The sequence below is a fragment of the Staurois parvus genome, unplaced genomic scaffold, assembly GCF_062004578.1.
Source record: "Staurois parvus isolate SC_StPar_1 unplaced genomic scaffold, SC_StPar_1.0 ptg000226l, whole genome shotgun sequence".
Taxonomy (NCBI): Eukaryota; Metazoa; Chordata; class Amphibia; order Anura; family Ranidae; genus Staurois; species Staurois parvus.
Window position 1 is genome coordinate 6756966 of NW_028318022.1, and position 24177 is coordinate 6781142.

At 41.5% G+C, this 24177-nt stretch overlaps 1 protein-coding gene across 2 annotated transcripts in view; it reads left to right on the plus strand.

Annotated features, from left to right (window-relative positions):
• Positions 1-23837, plus strand: part of ERICH1 (glutamate rich 1) — a 117538-nt gene extending 93701 nt beyond the window's left edge. For both annotated transcript variants that reach the window (XM_089679534.1, XM_089679535.1), the window contains 3 exons: positions 7411-7770; positions 13643-13837; positions 23611-23837. In XM_089679534.1, the coding sequence (XP_089535660.1) occupies positions 7411-7770; positions 13643-13837; positions 23611-23690 (635 nt within the window). In that variant the 3' untranslated portion in view covers positions 23691-23837. The remainder of the gene's footprint in view (positions 1-7410; positions 7771-13642; positions 13838-23610) is intronic.
• The last annotated feature ends 340 nt before the right edge of the window (positions 23838-24177 follow it).

The following is a 24177-nucleotide window of genomic DNA, read 5'->3' on the forward strand; positions in this document are numbered from 1 at the left end:
TATTCAATGCTGTATATTTGTGCCAAGCCTTGGGTAACCAGGTTTGGCACAAACTATCAAGGTTATATTATTTGCTTTAGAGCATTGGATTTGCCGTTAGAGGATGTGTATAACATTTATATCAAGATGTTAAACATGTTTTTATACTCATGATTTTATCTTTTTTTTGCTTGTACTTGGATAATTAAAACTTTATATTTTTGAGAATCCGCTGACTTTGTTTCTTGAGAGACAACAAAATCCCATCCTTTGTCCTTTTAAGTTTTTGTACTACTTATTGGGATGTGGTGTCATATCCATCCACTGTGGTACCCAAATATGTTTATTTTAATCCAGATTAAAAAAATGTATATTGCATCTGCAAATATAAAACCTTGAACATAGGGCATATACTGTAGGTTGCAGGCTCTAACTCCTGGTGTGGCCATTGGTGCTGGGAACAGGCAGTGTAGGAAATGCTAGTTCAGTGCCGGTGATGCAACCACCTCTTATGGGTATAGCCACCCCTGCTGGCTGCCCACATGATGGAGCTCATCAAAAGGACCTTTCCACTCATACATACATGTTTCAAAGATGTTCCCTTGCCTCAACTGGATGACAGGGTGAACTAAGTGATAATACAGTAAATACCCAACGGTTTTCAATGATTGGTGGTTCACTATCCCGATTACACAAATGATACTAAACTTACTGGAAAGACATAATAGCTCTGATCACACAGTGGAAACCTATACATCACATTTTAAAATCATGAACAATAAGTAAGAGGCCATAGAAGTAAGAGGGCTGTTACTTAAAACACACCTAAAGGATATTTTATAAAAGATTTTATTTATAGGTATTTATGTGGCCATTTCACATAAACAGTGGAGATGCATAGATTTTTCTATTCTGCCTGCTTCCAGCGCCGATGGCCACAAGAGGTTTCATTATCAGAAGGAGCCTTCAACCTTTTGTCTTACGTACAAGGTTTTATACATGTGAGTGCAAAGTTTTTATCTGGATAAAAGATGTTTTCCACACTAAGTTGATTTGCTTTGCTCTCTTCCTTTGCACTCCAGTGTATCAAGCTTAAAAAAAAATTGTGTTCCTCCTCCCTGTGGAAAAATGTTTTGAATGCACTACTGCCGCTCCACAAAATTGAAGGTAGGCTTTAAAGGGTAAGGAAACTTTCAAAAAAAGTTTTCTGAATACTTACCCCTTTTGCACTTTCCTACTGGGCTTATCTAACTCAACCTCTCCCTCCTTAGCTGCATACTTGCCTAGTTCTTGCAGATCCAGCCATGTCTCACTAAGATATTTACCTCTTTCTGGCTTCTCCTTCCTGATATATGCATAATAAATCCCTATGCACATCCATGGAGAGACTGTCTGTTCGATGAATTCAGGGGAGCAAAAAGGTGAATAATTATTGAGACTGGAAAATTCACATGGACACTTTTTTACATCAGTTATAGCGCTGTATTGATGGTATATCAGTATATGGATTTTTTTTATTTTATCATAATTTATTATATGCACTGTTTATATTGCTCTATCCATTTATGAAGAAGCTTGGGGGTAGGCACAACAAAATTGTAGGCATGTTTTTGGAAGTAGCAAAAGGGTAAGGAAATATTCAGGAGCTGTTTCCTTCCTCTTCAGGCCAGCTTTACATCTATGCATTGTGGTGATGCATCGTGCACAAGTTCATGTTCAGTTCAAGCTGCATGGCACCCTAATGCATTAGAGAAATGGATATCCAACACACCTGCATTGCAGCACACAGCTATAGATTGTGGTACTCCTACATTGCCCATTTGTGGTCTCTTGTGACGTGTGGACCACCCATTCAAATGCATGTGCTGCCTTTAACCACTTGCACTTTTACCCCCTTCGTGCTCAGGCCAATTTTCAACTTTCAGCGTTGTCGCACTTTGAATGGCAATTGTGCGGTCATGCAACACTGTACTCATATGACATTCTTTAATTTTTTTTCACACAAATAGAGCTTTCTTTTGGTGGTATTTACTCGCCGCTGGGTGTTTTATTTTTTGCGTTTCTATTATAAAATTTAGCAAACAGGTAATGGGCACTGATAGGCAGCACTGATGGGAATTGATAAGTGGCACTGGTAGGCGGCACTGATGAGGTGGCATGGATAGGCGGCACTGATATGCAACAATGATGGGCACTGATAGGCGGCACTGCTGGGCAGCACTGACTGGCGGCACAGGTGGGTGGCACTAATGGGCACAGGTGGGTGGCACTAATGGGCACAGGTGGGTGGCACTAATGGGCACAGGTGGGTGGCACTGATGGGCACTTATGGGCTGCACTGCTAGGTACAGGTGGGCGGCAATGGTGGGTGGCACTGCTCTGCCCTGATAATCGGTGCCGATCCATCCTCTAACAATTGCCGATTATCGACAGTACTTTCCTCAGGCTGTGACAGCGTGAGGAAAGTGCAGTCGATAACCGGCAACTGCATTTACCGGTGATCTGCTGTGGACATGGCTGATCACATTGTAAAAGGCCGCTGTGATTGGCCTTTTACCACATCACGTGATCAGCTATGTCCGTAGGACACACCGATCATGGAGATCACCGTGTACGCGCCAGTTTTTGCCATCTGTGTTCCATTGGGGAGATTTCCCTTCATTTCCTGTCCCATTGCCAAACAGAAAACGAGAGGAAATCGCTCCAAAGTGAGGGAATCTCTGGCTGTCACCAAAACTAGTGTACCCAGTGAAGATTTCCCCTTTATTCCTTTTCTGATTAAAATTTTAAAATTGTTTTTTACTTCCACTTTTTGTGATAACAGTAAACAGGACAAATAGAGAGGGTAGCTCTTCCTAATGAGGGCTCAGACAACAATAAAAACTGATGTTCTAATCACTCTCCACTCAATCCAAAATGAAACAAAACAAAAATTGCCTTTAGGTATGTTTTAATGTACAGTAATGTGTTAACATATTGCATCACACTGCCCTGATGGAAAGGGACCCTAAGTATAACTAAATTTTCAATAAATTTTGCATATTTCTACTTGGTTTTGTAACTTGAAAGATTACCACAATAATGCGTTGCCTTTTCTAAACAATAAATCCAGCAGTGTGGGTTAGTCTGGTGTCTGCTTCCATCTTTGCTGTAAAAAAGGCGTTCTAAGTACCCACCAGAGAATTCAGTTTGGAATCCCACTCTGCATAAAACCGAATGAGCAATTGGTCTGCCTAGAGCACAGCAGGATGTACTCAGCGCCAGAAGACTGCAGGACATATTGCTGCAACCAGGAATTATCTTCTGGTAAGGTAACCCATTATAGTGGCATTTTTTCAGAGGTTGCTGGGACGAGTCCCAATGTCGGGCTTAATGAAAAGGCAGCCACGCTTTAAGATTTATAGATGGATAACAGGATAAGATTAATTTTTTACTTGAACATTTACTAATGTCCAGATCCTTTTCTAAACATAGTAGGAGGAAAGATTTAAATGGACAAAAGTGCAAACAAAATACAAAATATATAACACGTCCTCATGACTTACCCTGTCAAAAGGTAAACAACATGCAAACTGTTCTATAATAAACATTTGTAGCTCTACAGCTTTAGTGACATTACATAAGGTAGGATACTGTATCTCGCATTGAGCAGGTAACTAAATTGTAGAGAAATCCTTACTGCAGGGATACTGGTCCACTTCCTGGCTTTGAAACTTTGACAATGCAGTGGTTATAGCTTGAGAGAGGTTCTTCCACTTCATGTGATATGATCTCTAACGGGGAGATCATATTAAAAGCAATAAAATAACTTTTCTCAGTGAGGAGGAGGGAGAATGAAGTGGGTCCTCAATGGTAGCTTTTTCTATCAAGTTCATCCGGGAGACCCAAATCTATTATCTACCAAAGTGCCAGAAATTCGGAGCCAGAAAGAGGACCAGCATCCTTGCAGTGAACCTTTCTCTGTGGGCCAGCAGGTCGTACGATATGAGACATACTTCTTTACAGGTGTAGGGCTAAAAATCATTTTTGCTAAACTTCAGCTTTAAGTTTCCATTTATTTGATACAGTATATGATCGTGCTATCATAGTAGAGTTTGCATGTTTATGGTTTTTGTTTTTTTGTAAGTTATGAGGATCTATTACACATATTTTGTATTTCAGAGTACTTTTTGTTTAAATTTTAAGTTCTGCTATGTTTTTAAAAGTATTTGGAAAATAGTTGAAGTCAAATCCATCTCATCCTGTTATCTTGCTGGCTCAGGAAAGATCTTGACCATATGGTCAGGATCCACCCAGGAGCCTGGACCAGCACCTGGCTTAGCTTCTTAGCGAGCTGCTGAGAGCCTGAGTCAGCCGCTCTCGCCCTCTCCACAGCCAGCGCTCCAGTGAGACCTGGAGGGCAGAGCAGATGGCAGTGACTGACAGTCACCACTCTTTGCTCGCAGCAGTGGGGAGAACTGAGTGATCAGCGGTGTCTGATCCTTCCAGCTCCATAGTACAGCTCTAACTTTACAAGTAGTCCCTCTGCATTGCAATCTGTTTGATGCTTTGAGATAGTGGGTCAGCAAGCCCAGACCAAGATTTAGCAGTGATCTGGCTGCAATCTACTGGTAGAAGTTTTTCTTACTGCTGCGGGTCTCTGGCACCGCCATCTTGGATATGGGAGCTGGCTGTATATTTCTCAGAAACCATAGATGGCATCCCACTGTGCATGTGTGAGCTCACACGGTTATTTGTAAATTGTTCTGCAGCCTCCTGGGACATTTTAGGTTTCCCAGGAGGGGGCAGGGCAAAGGACATCATCCTTATCTTAGGCGAGGATTGTGCAAGTGTGAAATGGATACTGATAGAAAAATTGGTACTTGCTCCCCATCCTCCACAAAATAACCTTTAACTCAGTTACAGGCTGGGAGAAGGGAGTGAACCAGAAGGCCTTCAACTTTTTTAATGAAGTTCAGCTTTAAGTAGTGGATGTGTATAGATTACTTATAGACAATAGGAACTTTTTGTGTCACTTTAAAGGCTGCTAATACTGACCACACGTCTAAACATTTAGCCAGGTATCTGGCAGTCATGCTGACCCTATAGCTTCAATATTCAGAGTCACTGACCTGGAACAAGTATAACAATAAGAACTTCTTACTTTTCTAATCTGCATACTTTTTCCATGTCCATGATTCAGAAATAATGAAGTCAGTGGGGTCAGACAGGCAACTAGCATTTTAAGAAGGTCAGCAATGGTAGTCTTTGTATTTTATGTCGTGCAAAGATTACTTTTAGCATTTTGTAATGTCTTTTTATTGGCCAAGACACTGTACTGTGCTCTTTCCTTCTGTCTGCTTCTCAGAAATGCATTTGTGTGTTGCTTCAATTAACCTTTTTGTACTGCTCATAGTAACCTTCTACTTCATTTAATGAAGTAGAAGTGCAGAAGTACTTTAGATATATAGGTCTGTTTTTTAAACAAACAGTAGCTGTAACTGCCAGTCGAAAAAAATGGCTGACCCTGTATGTCCTGTACTTCATATATAACATTACCTATTGACAAGCTTACATTTCAGTAGCAATTTTAAATCCAGATACCCAGTAAAACAAAAAAAAAATCACGTGAATTTATTTTCTACTTTTAGACAGCAAGAATATACATTTTTTTTTTTTTACAAATGTGTAATTTACAGGCAATTTAGCTGCATTGCCACAAACCACCTTCTAACTGTGGAACAAGAAGTTTTAATTACAAAATTGCAAAGCAGATATGAAATGTCATTTGTACCCTTTTACACGTGTCTCTGGAGTTGACCCTTGTTAAAAGGCTGCAAAAGATGCACTATTACAAGTTCTGTAGGAATCATGACAACATAATAATTTACTACCATTACTTGTTTTTAAAGCTTCATCCCTAACTTATACAAGCCATTTCAGACAAGCAATTGTGTTACAGAATTAAGCCAACCATAGATGGATCAAATCTAGGCCAGTTCAGTAGAGACCAGCCGAGGTTTGATCCATCGATTGACTTGGGTACAACCAGCATGTTTGACTTTTTAGCATGCGATTATTGCCAGTGGCTATAGCTGCTAGCAGTAATCATTGTGTTCTCCCAGCAGGGGCGTCTCCCTGTGCACCCACCAGGAGAACACAATAGCTCCATGGGAGGGACTCCCCCATCAACACTGACTGTGTTGATGGGGGAATCGAGCGATTTTTCTTTCCTGCAACTCATGGTTGCAGGAAGGAAAATTGCATACTCTACTGCTTTGACTAAGTCAGCTAGTTGTCAATATTGCTATCAATTGAGATCCTGCAGCATTATGGGCCAATGAGGGAGCAATTCCTTTAAGATAAGTGGTTCCCTTCCCTGAGCAATTCTGCCACTGATGATGTGTTGTCAGTGACTGAGTTACCCATAGAACATCAGCTTTGCTTTATTTGCATATACTTTCAATAGTAGCAGTGAAGATTGGAAGTCAATATGCCTTTAGGGCTGTATTCACACTCAAAAACACTCAAACTTCAAAAATCAGTTCTCTTTGGTGCCTGTTCACACCTGATCATGCGAACAGGCACCATAGAAAACAATTGATTTTTTTCAGTTTGAGCTTTTTTGGAGTTTCGAGCTTCAAGCTACAAATCGCTCAATTGTGAATGCAGCCTTGCACCATAAGGTAACTGTATGCCTATCACAGAAGCAGCGCAATGGGGATAGGTTGCAGGGAAGGTAAGCTTGATGGGGTCAGCCATATTGTTTATGCAGCGTTGTGACCAGTGACCCCAAACTCTTATGCAATATAATCCTATGTTGAAATGGGTGAATATTATGATACTGTATCAAACTTGGCTACCTTGAGTCAATGTGAAATAAGAGGGTTTATATTTACCTCTGCTTCACTGAATGGGTCTGTTTACGTTCAACACTTTGAAGGTGTCCTATGCCCATGATATGGGGTTCCGCCTACATCTTTACGGTGTCCCAGTATATAGGAGCTAGAGGGAGGAACTGCAGAAAGCTGCAGGGGATCATGGTTCAAATATATGTGGAAGTGGGTCAGATGTGGAAGATCATAGGAACAACTGGCACGATAAGTGAATATAATCCCTCTGCTTTTGCAGGTGGGGGTGTGGTTTTTTTTTTGTTTTTTTTTAGAAGTACATACAGGTTGTGCAATCTCCATAGGCGGGTACATAGCAAGCATTACAGGAATAGCAAATATGTATGTATCAGCTTATCTCATCTAAAATCAATGGTGTCTCCAATCCGGCTGTCAAGCTAAAGCTTGTTTTGTTTTTTTTTTACTGAGCAACGGAGTCACTTTAATTGATAGAGATTCTTTTTTTTATCATAGCACAATTATTTTAGTTACACTAAGTAAAATTATATTCCAGATTACATTATCTAAATTATATAAATAATATAATTGCATTGATTTTCAGAGAACCAGCCAGTAAAGAGGCGAAAAAGACGCAGGCAGAGGAAGAAAGAAAATACTGCATCCCATTCTTCTTTTGACAGCAGATACCACCAGCAACCCACAGAGGATCAACCTCTGAAATCTGAAAACATGTTCATCAATAAAAATAAAAGGAGAAAACTACAAAGAAAGAGGCAGAAAGAAAGGTTGAAAGCAGCTGGCCTTTGGCCAAAGATAAAGAGTGTAGAGTTAACAAATCAGCCTGAGACAGGGATGGCGAATGCAGTGGAGCAGTCCATTGCGCAAAGCGAGGAAGAGCTGAAGAAAACAGAGGACTTGTTGGATTTCCTGCAAGCTACTCAAGAGATCTACTTCACTGAAAGTATGTTACATATTTTGTTTCTGTATACTTCTCTGAGATGACTGAAATAATTAAAAATGCTGCAGCTATATTTAACTTGATTACCGCCTGGATTTTTTCAAGGAAAATGTGTTAATGTTAAGGCTTTTCTTTTATGATTTTAAACCTTTTTCACAAGTGAAACCACTAATTTTATGTATTAATGAAAAATATGTGCCCACTACCAAAAAAAGTTTTCTTTTTAAGATAATACTCTTTTGAACTGCACTACAGTTCTTTGGAATGTAGATTATTCTTTTTTACTATAATAAGATCACCTTCCTTTTCATCTCTGCAATAGGGTATGACAGGAAAACCATTCAACAGTTAGTGCCACCATATAAATTATCTTTCTATAGCAAAAGTAAACATTTCTTGTCATTTTCATATCTTGGGTTGAAATTGTAGTTCATGAGTGAATACAGAATGATCTGCCCAATGGTTCATTCACATTCACTATAAATTTTTAGGTCCATTATTTGATCATATCACTCATCTCTCGTTTCTAGATAGCTGTTTGATGTAGAATACCTGGAATTATCAGGTTGCATTATTTAGAGTTAAAGTGATTATGAAGCCTAAAGTTTGTTTTTTTTTTCCCCCTCTCGTCTTTCAGGACAGCACCTGGAGAGACCTCGGCTCCTCCCCACCTGAGGAAACACCTCCTGCCTAAATAAAAACTCTGTCACTCCCCTCCGACCTCAGGTTTTGTGTTTCCTCCGGTGGGGAGACATCTTTTGGAGGCCTCACCAGGTGCTGTCAGGGGACAGCGGTACCTAGTTTTCCTTGGTTGGAGACAGGGTAGCGTGGGGTGAAGGCCGGAGAGCCGGCTGCTATCCCCCAGTGAACGCTGCAAGGGCAGGGCTGCGGCCTCTGTGGGGCAGAGAAAGGGCAGCACTAACCTGTCGGCCACCCCCCGGCCCCCTCCGGAGAGTTGCGGGAGCCAGGGCGTTAACGTGCGGAGGTTTGGAGAGATCTGGGGAGGAGTCCTGCTCCTCCCATACATGCCAGCATTGGAGCGCGCCGGGCCAGATGACGGGAGATGTCATTTCCGGCGGAGGGGGCGGGGCTTCTCCTGGGGTCGCGGCTTCCGGCCAAGGCCCTGAACACACAAGGCGGCGGCAAGATGGCGGTGCGATGCGGTAGCCTGTGGAGACGGGCGATACCACAGAAGAGGTGACCACCCTCCTGAGCAATGTCCGGAGCAGAGGCACCGGGAGCAGAGGCACTGGGACCAGACGAGGCCAGGCACAGGTAGGTGACTCAGTGGAGTTTTTCCCCTACCTCCAAGGGGTGTTCCCGGCCCTCTTTGTAGTCAAAGGGGCTAGGGCAGGGGGGGGCGGTCTATACAAGGTCAGGCCCTTGTTCCCTGCCAGGGAGGAGAAGGGGGGCGGCTGGGCAGGCAGCTTGGATATTACTGTTACTGTGGAATTTTCCGGTGGTCAGGGAGATCACGACAGACGCGAGCACCCAGGGATGGGGAGTGCACCTGGAGGAGTCCGTGGTACAGGGCGTGTGATCTCGAGAAGAGAGAGGGGAATCCTCAAACTGGAAGGAACTAAGGGAAGTTTGGAAGGCCCTTCGTTCCTTCCAGGGTTTGATTGGGGGCCATCATGTTCGCATCCTTTCGGACAATGCAACGGTGGTGGCCTATGAACAAACAGGGAGGGACAAGAAGCAGGTCCCTCTGGGGCCTGATGGCGGTGCTACTGTCATGGGCAGAGGTGAATCTAGCCTCCTTATCTGCCGTCTACCTGAAAGGGGAATTAAATCAGGTGGCCGATTTTCTAAGCAGACGGCAGTTGAGAGAGTCGTGGGTTCTCAATGGGGAGGTTTACCAAACCATTATAAGGAAATGGGGGTCCCCAGCCATAGACCTATTTGCGTCGGGTCAGAACAGCAAAGTCCTGATGTTCTTCTCACTAAATCGATGGGACGGGGCTCGGGCGGTGAATGCGCTGGCGCAGAAATGGGACTTTCCCCTATGTTACGCTTTTCCCCCGGTTGCCTTACTGTCGGCAGTTTTGAGAAAATTCAGAACGGAGAGAACCTGTCTGATCTTAATAGCTCCGTATTGGCCCCGACAAGCGTGGTTCTCAACGTTGAGGACCTTAGCAATTCGGCCACCTTGGGTATTACCTCTATGGAAAGACTTGCTATCGCAGGGCCCGGTCCTATGTCCCAGGGTGGAGAGATGGAAATTGGCGGAGTGGTTTCTGAGGAACAACTCCTGCTAGCGAAGGGATTCTCAGCCAGGGTAGTGTCCACACTCCTAGCTAGTAAGGACACCCAAGCCATCTACAGGAAGGTCTGGAGGTGTTTTAATGAGTGGTGCTCCAGGGCCTCGGTGGATACCTATAGCCTGGTATCGGTTCTACAATTTTTGCAGGCGGGGGTCGATAAAAGGCTAGCGGTCAGCACGCTTAGGAGCCAGATATCGGCTCTAAGTGTGTTCCTTGAGTCCCCTTTAGCAAAGGAAGCATTGGTCGTTTTTTAGGGCTCTGTCAAGACAGAGACCGGCAGGAAATAGACCTTTTCCAAAGTGGGATTTGTCGAGGGTACTTAACGTATTAATGGAGCCGCTGTTTGAGCCCTTAGTTTCCAGCTCCCTGAGGGCCCTCATATTCAAAACAGTCTTTTTGGTAGCAATCACCACGGCAAGAAGGGTGAGTGAGCTTGAAGCTCTGTCAATCAGAGCACCTTATTTTCAGATTTTTTCAGATAGTGTTGTGTTCATGACGGATCCAGCCTTTGTTCCTAATGTGGCCTTAGATTTTCACAGAGGACAGAATATTGTTTTAACTTTATTTTGCCCTAACCCTTCACGTGAAGGAGAAGTAAAATTTCAAGCCTTGGATGTGAGAAGGTGTGTGCTCTTTTACCTGGATAGGATGAAGGAATTTAGTGAAACCGTTTCATTTTTTATTTCTTTTGCGGGGGCCAGGAAAGGTCAAAAAGCCTCCAGACGCACGGTGGCTAGATGGTTGAGATTAGCAATAGGGCAGGCATATCGGGCCGAGGGTCTAGAGGTCCCAGAGGGCATCAGGGCGCATTCTATGTGTGCCATGGTGGCCACACAAGCGGAACAAGCAGGGGCCTCCCCGGGACAGATCTGTAGGGCTGCAACTTCGTCCAGTTATGGGACCTTTGTTAGGCATTACAGACTCGACCTGGTCTCGGTGCAAGAGCAGGCCTTCGGACGTAAGGTTCTGCAAGCAGTGGGCCCACCCTAGGGGTGAGTACTCGCTTATCCTCTCAAGGTGCTGTCCTGAAAGACGAGAGGGGAAAATCAAAGTTACACTTATGGCAACGCCTTTTCCAGTAGTCTTTCAGGACAGCACTGGTTACCCACCCTCTGTTGTATAATATTTATAAGAGATGTCTTATTGTGTTTTTGTGTCTCATGTTATGTCTCCCCAGGTGACTGGAAGTGCTATGCCAAGAACTGAGGTCGGAGGGTTTTTTTTTTTTTTTTTTTTTAAACGTAAAGCATAAGTTCACTTTTTAGCAAAAAAAAAAATGTAAATTTTTTTTGCAGGTAAACAAATTAGCATTTATTATTTTTTCTTTCTGGAACCTGTAAAGCATTGCACCAGTGATCAGCAGAACGCTGGTGCCATGCAGGTCTCCCTCTGACCTGTCAGTGTATCTGCTTGCTTGTATATACTGACAGGAAGACTGTGCAGCGCCATGGTAGTTATTTGAGAACTACAAGCCAACAGTCACAAAGGCTGTCAGAACATGTAGTGTTCTCATTCACAGATTCAAGCTGCTGTGAGGAGGGAACAGGGCGTGGCTTACTGGCACTGTGTGTATCTGTGGACACACACAGCCCACACGCACGGTTGCTTCCTTAGCACCCAGCTTGCTAAGGACACACCAGGAGTAGGGAGAAGTGGACAGCGCTAGCAGGGGACTGCCAGAAGAGGAGGGAAGTGACCTTGCTACTGTTGCACAGAGTAGGTATTCTCTTTTTTTTTCAATTTTAAACCAAAAAAGCCTTTAGTATAGCTTTAGGAATGCTCCTTTCTGACACATCATACAAATAATTGAAAATCCTCATACATGCGAGGTGTGACGATTTAATTCCTGGAATGGACCATTTAAAAAAAGAAAAAAAGCATCAACCTCCTCTGCATTCTTCAAAAGATTGGATTAAATTTGAAGACAATGTTCTTTCTGATTTTCTGCCAAGATTGGAGGAGCCATCTTTGTGGAAATCTTTCTCATCCCAAGATCCTCGATTAGAATCTGCCACTCTGTTTCCCTGTTCATGTTCAATTCTTCTGCCATCGTTCAAACACTCAATCTTTGATTGGAGCATACAAGGGTTTACACTCCGTCCATATTTGCATTCATCCTTTGCGTTTTTGGCTGCCCAGTTCTTTTCATCGCAGACATCTTCCTGCTCCTCCTTAAACTGCTGATGCCATTCAGAAACACTTTATTTCTTCATGGAATGTTTACTATAAGCCTGTTGTAACAGAGCTAAAGTTTCACTCTCACTTTTTGCTAATTTTTATACAAAATTTGATGTTAATCCACTGCTCCAGTTTACCATTACTCATTTTCCACCAACAGTGCAATGTACGCATGTGTTATTTCTTTTACTAGTCCATAAAAAAAACGGAGTCAACTGGTCTGTGACCCAGGCAAGTGTAAGTTAGAACATGTCAGAACACGCTTGAGTGTGACTCGCCACCGTAGTGCTTTGCTAGGGACATTCCGGGATTTAAATTGTCACACCTTGTACATATATAGTATACACAGGAACAGTAGATGAACAAGTTAAATAAAACAATTAACAAGGAATATGTCATGAAAGGAATATGCTGGACACCTGCTGAAATCTCTAGCTTCCTGGCAACAGGTCCTTTGTTTAGCAGATTGAATTAATGTCTTAGGACAGTGGTGGGCAACCTTTTTTTTCAACTGAGCCAAATCTCGCCAAAACCACGATTGAAATTTATTTTGAGAGCCACATTTTTAAAACTGAAAATACATCCCCCATATAGTAAGTCATCCCCCATAGTAATTCATCCCCCATATAGTAATTCATCCCCCATATAGTAATTCATCCCCCATATAGTAATTCATCCCCCATAGTAATTAATCCCCCATATAGTAATTCATCCCCCATAGTAATTCATCCCCCATAGTAATTCATCCCCCATATAGTAATTCATCCCCCCTATAGTAATTCATCCCCCATATAGTAATTCACCCCCCCTATAGTAATTCATCCCCCCTATAGTAATTCATCCCCCCCATAGTAATTCATCCCCCATATAGTAATTCATTCCCCATATTGTGTGAATTCACTTACCTTTGCTCCGCGCGTTCTTCTCGCCGTGTTCCCGCTCCGTTCTGGTCTTCAGGGCGGACTGTGAGAGGAGAGGAGTTCGTCACGCTGCCCCGCCTACATCCTGGCTGCCCCGCCTACATCCTGACAGCTGCAGAGTCCTGACTTTTGGGGCGGCCGCCCGAGAGGAGGGAGGGGAGCGGGCGCCCGGCACACAGAAGAGCCGCATTTAAGTTTGTAAAGAGCCGCATGTGGCTCGCGAGCCGCGGCTTGCCGACCACTGTCTTAGGACAAGCATGTAGTAATTGAAGTCAGTACTTTTGTTCAACATAAATGTTAACCGTTAGCCGTTTCGAAAATTTTTAAGGCAGGTGGCCAGCATGATAGCTCAGCAATGAGTATTTTCAAGATGAGGTTAGCAACGGTAGCTTTTATAATTTCTCTCATGACAGATTTTTCTTCAAGTCATATTTTGTATACACTTATTTTCATGTACATTTTACACGAGCATTCTTTAATGTTTGTTCGAATATGTGACCTTCCTTCCTTTAGACAAATCACCATGTGCAGATTCTGCTCTGTCCACTGAACTGGTGCTGGAAATAATTAATCAAATCAAGAATGGTGCAGTTCCTTTCTCTGAACTGTGCCTCTTACATCAGCTCAAGAGTCTGCTTCTCCTACAGGATATTGAAAGATTAAAAGATTCATTGGACAGCTTCAAAGAACATTCCTCTATGCCTCTTGGTATGTATTTTTAACTGTTTTATATAATTCACTGACATCGGTGAACTGCTTTTTGCTTATCGGCTTATGCCAGTGGTGCTGTGTATTTCTTTAGAAGCCTTGGAATTAAAAGTACAGACCAGGTAAATTATAAATATATGTACTGGATGCACAAATATGTTGTGAATGTTTCATTTTATTTTCAAGGGTGAGAGGTAGAAACTTTGCTGCTGTTTAGATGGATATCTAACAAACATGTCATTCAATAATTTAATGTACATTCATAAAGCATCAGTCTTGTATAATACATTACTACTGAATATGCACAAATAAAAATATATCTCCACATTTTATATTACGAATCTCTTTGCAAGGCCTTGCGTTTCAAACCAGTCAATTCACCTAAAAGTTATTTCTTCAGTAGGCAGACTTTTGTGTAATAGTTTCTTACATCCCATTGGTTTTCTACATCCCTCAAGGATACTGCTGTCTAAGGAGTGTTCCTTTAGCTTGGGGGTTCTTGACATTTTTAATCTTAAAGTGGTTGTCCAGTCTCCTCTGAAAAAATAAGTCCGCAGCTACAAAAACTGTAGCTGCTGACTTTTAAAAAAACAGCCACTCGCCTGTCCCACGATTCAATGGTGTATTCACTCCAGCCAAGTTCACTGATCATCTCCTGTCTCTGTGCCGGCATCTTAAGTGTGGGGACCCTGCTGCAACAGCTTGCGGCTTCACAAGCAGCGCTGCGCATTGTGAATGGTTCCGCAGTCTTCTGGGACCTGTTGTTTGTCCCAGAAGACTGCGGGGGGGGCAGATGGGGAGAACTTCTGCTTCTGATCACCTAGGCGGTTGGAGCAGAAGTGGGAGTGGGTAACTGTCAAAATCGGGTACCCACCCCCCCAGCCCTTAAAGTAAAACTTCCCCTTTTGGGTGGAGCTCCACTTGAAGACCCAAGAGAATTTTTATCAATATGTCAGAAAAGCCATACAAAGACAATAGCAATGACTGTGAAAAAAATGCACAAACAGTAATTGATGCATCTATGCAACTATTATACATTTTTGAGATGCAAGACCTGCACATGGGAACCACTGAATAACAACATTGGTGAAACTTGTCGTATGAGGCTAGCTAGCTAGCTACCCACAACTTGGGTTTACTTTCATTTAGTAGTAGACATTTCTAACTAACCCCAGGCCACCTCCCTTCACAATCTTGTTTGGTTAATTGCCCCAGGCTCATTTGTACTCTAGCACCCTGTGCTATTAATCATAGTCAATTTGCTATTGCTCACCAATTATCTGCCAATTTTTTGCTTAAGCACAAAGTCAAATGGGAATCCAACCCAAAGATATCTGCAAAAAATTTGGTCTCAACCCATAATTAAAGAAAAAAAGCCTTACCTTATTTCTCACGGGGACCTTTATCAAGCAAATTAGCAACAGAGTTAAGTGCAAATAAGGCTGCCTCTTATTTAGCAAAGTCTACGCAACAGTTAAACAGTGTAATTACTTGTTATGCACCTGGGCAGGCAAGAGGTTTGCAAAGTTCTGAAACCGATTTAGAGCTGTAGATAAGAGAATTTCACTCTAAACAAATGCATAAAGGATAATAAGTTCACCTTTTAACAAAAAATAATAAATGCTAATTTTTTTGCAGGTAAAAAAATGTGCATTTACTATTTTGTTTTCATTTCGGCAGCCTGTAATGCATTGCAAATCGCTGGTGGCATGCGGGTCTCCTGCAGATCTGTCAGTGTATCTGTGTGCCCGTATATCATACAGGCAAGCAGATACACTGATAGGAAGAATCAATGAACTACCACAGCGCTCCACAGCGATATGGCAGTTCATTGAGAACTACAAGGCGTCAGGCGCAAAAGCTGTTGGAACTTGTAGTTTTCCCATTCATAGAATCCTGTGAATCAGTGATGTGGCCGTGTGTGCAGAGCCTCGTACAACAACATTGTTTTTAAATTGTGACAGCTAGCACAGGGGAGAAGATCCTCCCTAGCTGTCCAAACAGGGGAGCAAGGGCTGGTCCTCTCATAACATGTTACATGAATAATCCCCCAGAGCTCCCCCTGGTGACTATCTTACCATATTGAAGAGGCTGCACCTGTGTCCTTAAAGGGGAACTCCGGTTGAATATTTCTGATGACATCCATCCATCCCGGGTCGATTCCATTCCTAGCCTGAGAGGCACCCATTGGCAGACCTTCATTTAACTATAAATTGCGCAATACCTTTGCGCGTCCGGTGAGTGCGCACTTTATCCATACTTTGCCTCTCACCTATTTCTTGGAGAAGTGATGAATTGGGATATCTGACGTCACGCTGAGCTCTATATACCCATTATGAACTTTTATCATATACATGTGTTTTGTGTTATTTATTGAGGACTATTCACATTTCATATTTTAGCTCTGCACTTATTTTACTTTAGTTGAACAACTCAGCCTAGCCTACAGCCATTCTAACACATGGGTGGAAAATGAAGGAGCAGTGGAGATGAGATAAACCTTCTTTCCCATCCTTCTCTCAGGAAGCTATCCGTGTTGGGTGAATAGTATGTATTCATACAATTGACCCTGATTGAATGGCACGTTCTACCTTTCCCTTTCTAAGTGAGTGCTACTGTGTAAGGATTTACAATAGGCTGATATCTAGAAAAGTTTAGATGATTATGATGGCTGTATGTAAAAATACTAGTAACGATTTGTATTGAATCCATAAATGAATTCAATGGTGTCATTTTATATACCTGATTGGAGTGTAGTTTTTAACTTCACTTTCAATATTAGCTATGCATATCAAACCTAAGGTGTTAAAAATTCTGCTCATTCCCACGATTAAACTAAAATAATTCTGCAGAGAAGGGAATTGGCAGAGAACCAGTGTAAAAAGCACAAGATGTACACTACTGATGGGTACTAAATATTTCTGGCATCTTCTGAAAGCAAAGCACAGCCCCCATTTTTAGTACATTAGTTGTGCTACTTATATTGCCTGTAGTAGTAGAGTAAAGTAAAGTACCAAGATTTGTAATAAGCCTGAAGAAGGGATATAAACCTTCCTGAAAGTTTCCATATTTAATAACGTACCGGTAATTAGCCAATAAAGGGTATCCTAGTACTTCAAATGTTCTGCAGTATACTGCCTTTGTAAGATGGGCTTCGGTTTAATCTCTATATGGAAAAACTACCGGAATTGTGAACAAGAGTGACAAATGTAACTGCTCATATATAGTACAGGTGAAACTCAAAAAATTAGAATATCGTGCAAAAGTTAATTTATTTCAGTAATGCAACTTAAAAGTTGAAACTAATATATGCGATAGACTCATTACATGCAAAGCAAGATAGTTCAAGCCGTGATTTGTCATAATTGTGATGATTATGGCTTACAGCTCATGAAAACCCCAAATCCACAATCTCAGAAAATTAGAATATTGTGAAAAGGTGCAATATTCTCGGCTCAAAGTGTCCCACTAATCCGCTAATTAAGCCATAACACCAGCAAAGGGTTCCTGAGCCTTTAAATGGTCTCACACTCTGGTTCAGTAGGAATCACAATCATGGGAAAGACTGCTTACCTGACAGTTGTGCAGAAAACCATCATTGACACCCTCCATAAGGAGGGAAAGCCTCAAAAGGTAATTGCAAAAGAAGTTGGATGTTTCCAAAGTGCTGTATCAAAGCACATTAATAGAAAAATATGTGGTAGGGAAAAGTGTGGTAGAAAAAGGTACACAAGCAGCAGGGATGACCTCAGCCTGGAGAGGATTGTCAGGAAAAGGCCATTCAAAAGTGTTGGGGACTTTCACAAGGAGTGAACTGAGGCTGGAGTCAGTGCATCAAGAGCCACCACACACAGATGGATCCTGGACATGGGCTTCAAATGTCGTATTCCTCTTGTCAACCCGCTCCTGAAAAACAAAAACTCAGAAGCGTCTTACCTGGGCTAAATAAAAACAGACCTGGTCTGTTGCTCAGTGGTCCAAAGTCCTCTTTTCTGATGAGAGAAACTTTTGCATCTCATTTGGAAACCAAGGACCCAGAGTATGGAGGAAGAATGGAGAGGCACACACTGCAAGATGCTTGAAGTCCAGTGTGAAGTTTCCACAGTCTGTGTTGATTTGGGGAGCCATGTCATCTGCTGGTGTTGGTCCACTGTGCTTCATTAAGTCCAGGGTCATTGCAGCCATCTACCAGGAGATTTTGGAGCACTTCATGCTTCCTTCCGCAGACCAGCTTTATTGGGATGCTGACTTCATTTTCCAGCAGGACTTGGCACCTGCCCACACTGCCAAAAGCACCAAAACCTGGTTCAATGACCGTGGGATTACTGTGCTTGATTGGCCAGCAAACTCTCCTGACCTGAACCCCATAGAGAATCTATGGGGCATTGCCAAGAGAAAGATGAGAGACATGGAACCGAACAATTAAGAAGAGCTGAAGGCCGCTATTGAAGCATGCTGGTCTTCCATAACACCTCAGCAGTGCCACAGGCTGATAGCTTCCATACAACGCCACATTGAGGCAGTAATTGCTGCAAAAGGGGCCCAAACCAAGTACTGAGTACATATGCATGCTTATACTTTTCAGAGGTCCGATACTGTTCTATGTAAAATCCTTGTTTTATTGATTGCATGTAATATTCTAATTTTCTGAGATTGTGGATTTGGGGTTTTCATGAGCTGTAAGCCATAATCATCACAATTATGACAAATCGTGGCTTGAACTATCTTGCTTTGCATGTAATGAGTCTATCTTATATATTAGTTTCACCTTTTAAGTTGCATTACTGAAATACTGTAAATGAGCTTTTGCACCATATTCTAATTTTTCGAGTTTCACCTGTATACCAAGGAACTGGTTGAGCGTCCAAGTACTGCCTGCTCCTAACTCAATTTGAAGCAAATGAGGCAGAGTATAACCAGCAGTAGTTAGTCACTTGGCTTGATCTGTAATGTACTCTGTACCAGATTCTGCAAGAAGGCTCTTCAGTTCTAATGAGAGTACGGAATATACCCCAGCATAGGAAAACCTTTATTCATTCACCATGGAATGTGTCAAGGCAGATGTTGATTGTCCAAGAACAGGTTGAAAGGTGTAAAAGTGTAAAGGAAAAGCATCTCTTTGGTCATAAACTTAGTGGTTCTAAACACTAAAGGTTTTTACCTTCAAGCATTCTCAACCTTGCACTGCCTGTTACCTCCCACCCTAATACTTCAGTCTTCATTGATCCAGTGCTATACCCAGGCTGTAAGTGTTCTCTCCCCTCTTCTAGGTCTTACAAGCTTTGCTGGTAGCAGCAGGAGCCTTTGGCTCCTGCTGCTGTCACTAAAATCCTTTAAGGAGGGAGTGGGACCAAGTTGGGCTGTTTGCATCTATGCGTGGCTTGCTATGGAGGCACACAGAAGAGGAGAAGCAGAGAGCACTGATGAGCTAGAAGAGGCAGTAAGGGGTCACTCTGTACAATACCACAATAAACTATAAAACTAAAAACTATATTGCAGACATGTCATCTAATGCATCAGGTCAATTTCTGCACTTTGATTTCTGGTTCAGTAATGCAGACATTGGTAAATGATTTAAAAACGCCATACCTAATCATTTGATTTCCATAACTTCAAAGGGGTAGGGATACCCCTGAATAAGAATGCACAGTTGAAGCAAAACAGACCTAGAAACACAATTTACAGTCCAAATAAGGGCCTGTCGTATAAATGTTTTTCACTTTTTTCCTATTGCTATCATCCAGTTTGGTAACATTAAAGCAGAACAGTAGGCTAAACCTTTTTTCTCTATTTTGGATAGTATAAGGAAGGGTTATAACCCGTCAGATTATTTTTTGCCATCTGTCTGCTATTGTGGAGATTTACCTTCACTTCATGTCCCATAGCTAAAACAGGAAGTGAGAGGAAATCCCTGCAAGTTAAGGGTATTCCTTGGGGACCCCCAGGTCACCGGAACTAGTGTTCCCTTTGGAAGATTTCCCCTCTATTACTTTTCTAAGGACAACCCAAAATTTGGGTTTTTCTTTTACTTTCAAATTCACTGATAATGGTAAACAGAACAAAAAGAGAGGGTGCATCTCCCTAATGGGGCCAGAGAAAGCAAAGCAAACTGATAAGTGTTCTAATACCTCACCATTCTATCCAAAACTAAAAAAAATGTTTGCCTTTAGTTATATTTTAAATATTCTGTAGCAAGACTGCTTACAGTATACAAGCAGACAACATGAAAATAGAGGTATTAATCAACTACAAACTCGCTAGTGCATTTTAAAAGAAGTTGGCTTTATGTATAATTTAAAGAAATGATTTATAATTAAAATAATATATATTCCAAATTAGCAAATATTTATCCAGAGAGAAAAAAATGTAAAAGCAGTTTATTAGAACAGTTCTGTTCAAATAAATAATATTTAAGTGTAACTGAAATCCCTAGTAACACTTTATCATGCAGCTAATGGAGTAAGCTCTTTTTAAACAGCTGGATATTTGCTGGATTTTTTTATTACTGAAAACATAGGTTCACACTAGATCTTCATGACAGTTGGCTCAACTGAGGTCATAGGTTTTACAGAGTACACCTGACCTTATGTGCTAAAAGTAGCATGCGTGTACAGATGTGCTGTCCCCTGAGCTGTAACAATTCCTGTAAAAATATACTTTGTGGACCCCTGATCAACACACCCTACTATACATCCAAAAGTATGTGTATGCCTTACCAAATTATCAAGTATGGATGTTTGCAGTGAAAGGTATTGGTAATGCTATAACAAACAAAATAATTAACAATTGTGTGCTTCCAACCTTGTGACAACAGTTTGGGAAAGACCTTTTTCTGTCCCAATATTACCATGTCCTGGTGCACAAAGTCAGGCCCATAAAGACAAGGTTTGATGAGTTTGTGGTGGAATAATGTGAGAAGCTTGCACAGAGCCCCGACCTCAACCCTACTGAACACCTTTGGGATGAAGTGGCGCTCATCCTAGGGGCATAGCATAGATCTTATGGCACATATAGGAAATGTCAGGTAACATTTAATTTGTGAAAAGGAGCTTATCTCCACTATGGTAGCCAGGGGCTTTCACAGCCAAGCTGTACAGTGGCGCTCATATGAATGAAATGTCAGTGGGAAGTAGCCTGGAGTAGTGAAAGTCAGTCTAGCTTGAAAGATCTGACACTTTCATACAAAAGGGCTGATTGTGCTTTAATCTCCTATATTGTGATGAGTTTCTTTACCTTATCTTAAATCACTGAAAGTATTTTTAAAAGCCTCTAGTGTAGATGCCTCAGTTTTACTTTAATTTCATTTTTATTTCAGCCTTTTGGAATTTCTTGTGCAGCAGAACTTAAGCCCTGTACACATGAGCCGAATATCGGCTAAACTCAGCCATTACAGTAGAAACAATAGTTGCTTGTCTGATGGAAGCCTATCTCATAACTGGCATCTGTTGATTGAGCATACTGGGAAAACCAGCAGCCGATCGGCATCCGATCAGCTCTTGCAGCCAGTCCCCATGTCAGAACACAATAGCACAGTAGGGATCACATAGTACAGTGACCTCCTCAGTTTTTTTTTTTGTTCACCCACTGAGTTGAAAGAGAACTTAATGTGTGTACCAGGCTTTAGGCTAGGACAGAACAGGACTGGTTGGCCAATTGCTTGTGCTGCAGTGCTTACAGTTAGGTCCATAAATATTTGGACATAGGCACAAGTTTAGCTTTTTTCAGGTATTTACCAAAACATATTCAAGCTATAGTTATATTATAGATATGGGCTGAAAGTGCGCACTCAGGTTTAATTTTAGGGCATATACATCCAAATTGGAGGAAGGGTTTAGGAATTACAGCTCTTAAGAGTAGCCATCGCCCTTTTTCAAGGGACCAAAATTAATTGGACAATTGCATATAATCATAAATAAAATGTTCATTTTTAATATTTTGTTGAGAATCCTTTACTGGCAATGACTGCCTGAAGTCTGGAACCCATGGATATTACCAAAGACTAGGTTTCCTCCTTTCTGTTGCGTTGCCAGGCTATAACTGCAGCTGTCTTCAGTTGTTCTTTGTTTGTGGGTCTTTCTGCCTTTAGTTTTGCCTTCAGCAAGTGAAATGCATGCTCAATTGGGTTGAGATCAGGTGATTGACTCAGACATTGCAGAATATTCCACTTCTTTTCCTTAAATGCTCCTGGGTTGCTTTTGCAGTGTATTTTGGATCATTGCCCATCTGTACTGTGAAGCGCCATCCAATCAACTTTGCTGCATTTGGCTGAATCTTGGCTGACAGTATATCTCTAAACACTGCAGAATCCATCCAGCTGCTTCTGTCACATCATCAATAAACACCAATGACCCAGTGCCACTGGAAGCCATGCATGCTCATGCCATCACACTGCCTCCACCATGTTTTACAGATGACGTTGTGTGCCTTGGATCATGAGCTGTTCCAAGCCTTCTCCACACTTCTTCTTCCCGTAATTCTGGTACAGATTAATCTTAGTTTCATCCGTCCAAAGAATGCTTTTCCAGAACTGGTCTAGCTTTTTAGATGTTTTTTTCCAAAGTCTAATCTGGCTTTTTTATTCTTCAGGCTTATGAATGATTTTGCACCTTGTGGTGAACCCTCTGTATTTGCTTTTGTGAAGTCTTCTCTTGATTGTACACTTTGACAATGATACGCCCACCTCCTGGAGAGTGTCCTTCACTTGTCTGGATGCTGTGAATGGGTTTTTCTTTACCATAGAGAGAATCCTGCGATCATCCACCACTGTTGTCTTCCATGGACGTCCATGCCTTTTTATTTTGCTGAGCTCACCAGTGTGTTATTCTTTCCTCAGAATGTACCAAACTGTCTCTGATGAATTTGTTTAGTTTTTGAAGCCTTACAATGGCCTGTTTCACTTGCATGGACAGCTCCTTTGAAAGCAAAATGTAGGTTCACAGCAATGAATTTCAAATGCAAATACCACACTTAGAATCAACTCCAGACCTTTTACCTGCTTAATTGATAAAGAAATAATGAATGAGTAGCCCACACCTGGCAATGGAACAGCTTTTGATTCAATTGTCCAATTACTTCTGGTCCCTTGAAAAAGGGGGGATGGCTACTCTTAAGAGCTGTGATTCCTAAACCCTTCCTCCAGTTTGGATGTACATACCCTAAATTGAGTGTGCACTTCCAGCCCATATCCATTATTTAGCTATAACTTGAATATGTTTTGGTAAATACCTGAAAAAAACTAAAATTATGCCTGTGTCCAAATATATATGGACCTAACTGTATATGCTAAAAAGGTACCATGATATATGGCATCCCATAAGATATACTGGTGACTGGGAGGGTAGGTATAAGAATAGTAGATCTATATTATTGTGTATAGTGCTCATGTGTTAGCAGAAGTCTTCTGACAGAAGAGAGCAGGAAAGCACTCATCATTCTGCTTCTCCTCCCTCACTATTCATTCACAGGCTGGGTTAGAGACCAGACCTGTAAAGCTGTATTATTTAACTGCATAGATTAATCTCCAGACACCAGTCTGGGCCTGCTGTCTATCAGAAATACAAATCATTTGGCAGGTAAAATGGTTCATCTGTGTAGTTAAGTGTTTACCTTTTTTTAATTGAATTCCTACATTTTCTTTACTGCAGTATATAGCATAAAATGTTAAAAACTAGGAAAATTTTGAAAATGTTGTTAGAGTATTTTTTTTATGACAGAAGTTGACATTGTATTCATTTTTCTTTTTCTTTTTTCTTTTTTTCTTCTGCTTCATCTAGGTCACAAGCTGGCACTACATTCTCTGTTTTGTTATTGGATTTCAGACATTTTACCAATAAAGACAAAATATACATCTTGATGGGTATCTAAATAAATTTTAAGAAAAAAAATACATAACCAGCTTTACATGTACATAGTTTTGAGTTTGTTTATATCGGATACATAGTTTGGACTTGTGAAGAAAAACAAAACAAAAAAATAAAACTCAAAATGTAGAAAACCATAATCAATTTTTTCACTGAAGTAAGATTATTACAATACTTTGGGAGGTTGCTGTGTAGATCTATATTGTGTCCCTTTGAGTAGATTGACACTTACAGGCTTATTCAAATGCATACAAAAGACAAAGTTTTTATTTTAGTTTTCTGACAGACACCAGTGGGCTAAATAACATTCACTTATGTCTCAACCACCCTAATGTAACACCTCTGCGCCTGAATTGTCATATCATGATTACTATCTCTACCCTAATTCTGTAACCATTACAAGGGACTTGCCAGCTTCTATATCTATCATTTAAATTATGGAGATAGCAGCAATAGTTGTTAAAGCCCCTGCTACAAAGT